This window comes from Phasianus colchicus, chromosome 40 (assembly GCF_987193195.1).
Source record: "Phasianus colchicus chromosome 40, bPhaCol1.hap1.1, whole genome shotgun sequence".
NCBI lineage: Eukaryota > Metazoa > Chordata > Aves > Galliformes > Phasianidae > Phasianus > Phasianus colchicus.
The window spans coordinates 1963721-1969920 of NC_143475.1; the positions used below are offsets into that span (position 1 = coordinate 1963721).

The following is a 6200-nucleotide window of genomic DNA, read 5'->3' on the forward strand; positions in this document are numbered from 1 at the left end:
TTATGGGGTGTCCCTATGGGGCAGGGATGTGGGGTGTCCCTATGGGGTAGGGTTATGGGGTGTCCCTATGGGGCAGGGCTATGGGGCAGGGATGTGGGGCGACCGGGCAGGGTTATGGGGTATCCCTATGGGGCAGGGCTGTGGGGTGTCCCTATGGGGCAGGGATGTGGGAAACCCCTATGGGGCTGCTCTATGGGGCAAGGATGTGGGGCAGGGATGTGGGACAGTGATGTGGGGTGACCAGGCAGGGTTATGGGGTAGCCCTATGGGGCGCTGGTATGGGGCACCCCTATTGGGCACCCATGTGGAGCAGGGTTATGGGGTGTCCCTATGGGGCAGGGATGTGGGGTGACTGGGTGGGGAACCCCTATGGGGCACCCAGGTGGGGCAGGGATGTGGGGCAGGGATGTGGGGTGACCGGGCAGGGCTATGGGGTAGCCCTATGGGGCAGGGTTATGGGGTATCCCTATGGGGCAGGGATGTGGGGTGTCCCTATGGGGCAGGGATGTGGGGCAGGGGTGTGGGGCAGGGATGTGGGGCAGGGATGTGGGGTGACCGGGCAGGGTTATGGGGTAGCCCTATGGGGCTCTGGTATGGGGCACCCCTATTGGGCACCCATGTGGAGCAGGGTTATGGGGTGTCCCTATGGGGCAGGGATGTGGGAAACCCCTATGGGGCACCCAGGTGGGGCAGGGATGTGGGGCAGGGATGTGGGGTGACCGGGCAGGGTTATGGGGTAGCCCTATGGGGCAGCGTTATGGGGTGTCCCTATGGGGCAGGGATGTGGGGTGTCCCTATGGGGCAGGGTTATGGGGTGTCCCTATGGGGCAGGGCTATGGGGCAGGGATGTGGGGTGACCGGGCAGGGTTATGGGGTAGCCCTATGGGGTGGGGTTATGGGGTGTCCCTATGGGGCAGGTTGTGGGGTATCCCTATGGGGCAGGGATGTGGGAAACCCCTATGGGGCACCCAGGTGGGGCAGGGCTATGGGGCAGGGATGTGGGGCGACCGGGCAGGGTTATGGGGTAGCCCTATGGGGTAGGGCTATGGGGTGTCCCTATGGGGCAGGGATGTGGGGTGTCCCTATGGGGCAGGGTTATGGGGTGTCCCTATGGGGCAGGAATGTGGGGCAGGGATGTGGGGTGACCGGGCAGGGTTATGGGGTGTCCCTATGGGGTGGGTTTGTGGGGTGTCCCTATGGGGCAGGGATGTGGGGTGACTGCGTGAGGAACCCCTATGGGGCACCCAGGTGGGGCAGGGATGTGGGGCAGGGATGTGGGGTGACCGGGCAGAGCTATGGGGCAGCCCTATGGGGTAGGGTTATGGGGTGTCCCTATGGGGCAGGGATGTGGGGCAGGGATGTGGGGTGACCGGGCAGAGCTATGGGGCAGCCCTATGGGGTAGGGTTATGGGGTGTCCCTATGGGGCAGGGATGTGGGGCGACCAGGTGGGGCACCCCTTTGTGTCACCCCTTGTGACCTGTCACCCCATCTGTCACCCTCACGTCACCCTATGTGTCACCCCCACATCACCCCATGTGTCCCCCATCTGTCACCATGTGTCACCTCCACGTCACCCCTACGTGTCACCCCCATGTCACCCCATGTCACCCCCACATGTCACCCCCGTGTCACCCCATGTGTCACCCATCTGTCACCCCATCTGTCACCCCCATTTCACCCCACGTGTCACCCCCATTTCACCCCATGTCACCCTGTGTCACCCATCTGTCATCCCCACATCACCCCCATGTCACCCCATCTGTCACCCCTATGTCACCCCACGTGTCCCCCATCTGTCACCTCACATGTCACCCCCATGTCACCCCATCTGTCACCCCATCTGTCACCCCCATGTCACCACACATGTCACCCCCATGTCACCCCTTCTGTCACCCCCACGTCACCCCATGTGTCCCCCATCTGTCACCCTATGTGTCACCCCCATCTGTCACCCCTATGTCACCCCACGTGTCACCCCCATGTGTCACCCCCGTGTCACCCCATGTGTCACCCATCTGTCACCCCATCTGTCACCCCCATGTCACCCATCTGTCACCCCATCTGTCACCCCCATTTCACCCCACGTGTCACCCCCATTTCACCCCATGTCACCCTGTGTCACCCATCTGTCATCCCCATGTGTCACCCCCATGTCACCCCACGTGTCCCCCGTCACCTCACGTGTCACCCCCATGTCACCCCATCTGTCACCCCTATGTCACCCCATGTGTCCCCCATCTGTCACCTCACGTGTCACCCCATGTCACCCCATCTGTCACCCCATCTGTCACCCCATCTGTCACCCCTATGTCACCCCACGTGTCCCCCATCTGTCACCCCATCTGTCACCCCCATGTCACCCCTACATGTCACCCCCACCTGTCAGTCCCCCCCCCGCCCCCCCACCCCGTCCCCCGCTTTGTCACCTCTGTCCCTTTTGTCCCCAGAGCCACCGGCGGGCGCTGAGGACGCGGATGGGGACCTCCTGGTGCCACGGGGCGGCCGCTCCACCAAAGTGCCGGTGGCTCACGTCCTCGTGTGACACCTGGGGACACGCGTGTGACATCTCCGGGGACACGCGTGTGATGTCTCCAGGGACACGCGTGACATCACCGGGGACGCGTGGGACCTTGGAGACACGTGTGACGTCATCGGGGACATGTGTGGCCCATTGTGACTTTGGGGACACGTGTGACATCATTGGGGACACGTGTGACATTGGGGACACGTGTGTCCCATTGTGACTTTGGGGACACGTGTGACATCACTGGGGACACGTGTGACATCATTGGGGACACGTGTGACATTGGGGACACGTGTGTCCCATTGTGGCTTTGGGGACACGTGTGACATCATTTGGGACACATGTGACCTTGGGGACACGTGTGACATCGGGGACACGTGTGTCCCATTGTGCCAACAGGGACACGTGTGACCTTGGGGACACGTGTGTCCCATTGTGGCTTTGGGGACACGTGTGACATCATTGGGGACACGTGTGACATTGGGGACACGTGTGTCCCATTGTGACCTTGGGGACACGTGTGACATTGGGGACACATGTGACGTCATCGGGGACACGTGTGACATCATTGGGGACACCTGTGTCCCATTGTGCCAACAGGGACACATGTGACCTTGGGGACACGTGTGACATTGGGGACACGTGTCCCATTGTGGCTTTGGGGACACATGTGACATCATTGGGACTTTGGGGACACATGTGACATCATTGGGGACACGTGTGACATTGGGGACATGTGTGACATTGGGGACACCTGTGTCCCATTGTGACTTTGGGGACACGTGTGACCCTGGGGACATGTGTGACATTGGGGACACGTGTGACATCATTGGGGACACGTGTGACATTGGGGACACGTGCCCTGATGTGACCTTGGGGACACGTGTGACCCTGGGGACACGTGTGACACTGGGGACACGTGTGACATCACTGGTGACACGTGCCCTGATGTGACCTTGGGGACACATGTGACATCACTGGGGACACGTGTGACATCACTGGTGACACGTGCCCTGATGTGACCTTGGGGACACGTGTGACATCATTGGGGACACGTGTGACCTTGGGGACACGTGTGACATCTCTGTGTGTGACGTTGGGCGGCTGTTGGGGACACACGCGTGTCCTGGCGTGACGTTGGGGACACGCGTGACGTTGGGGACACGCGTGACGTTGGGGACGTCGCCCACCCACCCCATTAAAGGCCATTGAAACCCGGAGCGGCTCTGCGGTGTCAAGGGGGGGTGGGGACAACAGGGGAAGGGTGACAACGGGGGGGGTGACAATGGGGGGGTGGCAGTGGGGGGGTGACAATGGGGGGGGTGACAATGGGGGGGTGGCAGTGGGAGGGTGGCAGGGAGGGGGTGACAATGGGAGGGTGACAATGGGGGGGTGGCAGTGGGGGGGGTGACAATGGGAGGGTGACAATGGGGGGGTGGCTGGGAGGGTGGCAGTGGGGGGGTGGCAGTGGGGAGGGTGGCAGTGGGGGGGGTGACAGGGAGGGTGACAATGGGAGGTGACTGGGGGGGTGGCAGTGGGGGGGTGACAGGGAGGGTGACAATGGGGGGGGTGACAGGGAGGGTGACAATGAGGGTGGCAGTGGGGGGGTGACAATGGGGGGGTGGCAGGGAGGGGGTGACAGGGAGGGTGACAATGGGAGGGTGGCAGTGGGAGGGTGACAATGGGGGGGTGACAATGAGGGGTTGACAATGGGGAGGGTGGCAGTAGGGGGGTGACAATGGGGGGGTGGCAGTGGGGGGGTGGCAGTGAGGGGGTGACAGGGAGGGTGACAATGGGAGGGTGATAGTGGGGGGGGTGACAATGGGGAGGGTGACAATGGGGGGGTGGCAGGGAGGGGGTGACAGGGTGAGAATGGGAGGGTGACAATGGGGAGGGTGGCAGTGGGGGGGTGACAGGGAGGGTGACAATGGGAGGGTGACAGTGGGGGGGGTGACAATGGGGAGGGTGGCAGTGGGGGGGTGACAGGGAGGGTGACAATGGGGGGGTGACAGGGTGGCAGTGGGGGGGTGGCAGTGAGGGGGTGACAATGGGGAGGGTGACAATGGGAGGGTGACAATGGGGGGGTGACAGGGAGGGTGGCAGTGGGGGGGTGACAATGGGGGGGTGGCAGGGTGGCAGTGGGGGGGTGACAATGGTGACATGGAGGTGGTGACACGATGGTGACAGTGATGGTGACATGGGATGATGACACGGTGACAATGGTGACACAGTGATGGCGACACGGTGACATGATGGTGACATAGAGGTGGTGACATGGAGGTGGTGACACAGTGATGGTGACATGGTGGTGGTGGCACGGTGACAATGGTGACATGGAGGTGGTGACATGATGGTGACAGTGATGGTGACATGGGATGGTGACATGGTGACATGGTGGTGACATGGAGGAGGTGACATGGAGGTGACACAGTGATGGCGACACGATGGTGACACGATGATGGTGACATGGAGGTGGTGACATGATGGTGACACAGTGATGGTGACACAGTGATGGTGACACAGTGATGGCACGGTGACATGATGGTGACATGGAGGTGGTGACACAGTGATGGTGACAAGGTGACTGGTGACATGGGGATGGTGACACAGTGATGGTGACATGGTGACACGATGATGGTGACATGGAGGAGGTGACATGGAGGTGACACAGTGGTGGTGACACGATGGTGACACGACAGTGACAATGGTGACATGGAGGTGGTGACATGATGGTGACACAGTGATGGTGACATGGTGACATGATGGTGACACGATGGTGACACGGTGACATGATGGTGACGTGGAGGAGGTGACACGATAGTGACAGAGTGATGGTGACATGGAGGTGGTGACATGAGGATGGTGACACGATGGTGACACTGTGATGGTGACATGGTGACATGATGGTGACATGGAGGAGGTGACATGGAGGTGACACAGTGATGGTGACACGATGGTGGCACGGTGACAACGACGGCGACCCGGTGCTGTTGGCGACAAGACGGCGACACGACGGCGACACGACGGTGACACAACAGTGACAATGGTGACATGGAGGTGGTGACATGATGGTGACATGGAGGAGGTGACATGATGGTGACACAGTGATGGTGACACGATGGAGACACGGTGACAACGACGGCGACCCGGTGCTGTTGGCGACACGATGGTGACACGACAGTGACAATGGTGACATGGAGGTGGTGACATGATGGTGACACAGTGATGGTGACACAGTGATGGTGACACGGTGACATGATGGTGACATGGAGGTGGTGACACGATGGTGACACAGTGATGGTGACACGGTGACAAAGGTGACATGGAGGAGGTGACATGATGGTGACACAGTGATGGTGACACAGTGATGGTGACATGGTGACATGATGGTGACATGGAGGAGGTGACATGATGGTGACATGATGGTGACATGATGGTGACATGGAGGAGGTGACACGATGGTGACACGAGGATGGTGACACGATGGAGACACGGTGACAACGACGGCGACCCGGTGCTGTTGGCGACACGACGGCGACACGACGGCGGCACGACGGTGACACGATGGTGACACGATGGTGACACGGTGACACAGCGCCCGGTGTTGGGACAGGATGGGGCCCCCCAACCCCCCCCCCCCCCGCCCCCCCCCCGCCCCACACTTCCTGCCCCACG

General features: G+C 61.1%; 1 protein-coding gene across 1 annotated transcript in view; it reads left to right on the forward strand.

Annotated features, from left to right (window-relative positions):
• The window catches only part of SPNS1 (SPNS lysolipid transporter 1, lysophospholipid), a 44925-nt gene extending 41180 nt beyond the window's left edge, over positions 1-3745 (forward strand). Inside the window, exon 13 of the mRNA XM_090130488.1 lies at positions 2449-3745. Within this exon, the coding sequence (XP_089986614.1) occupies positions 2449-2543 (95 nt within the window). The 3' untranslated portion in view covers positions 2544-3745. The remainder of the gene's footprint in view (positions 1-2448) is intronic.
• The last annotated feature ends 2455 nt before the right edge of the window (positions 3746-6200 follow it).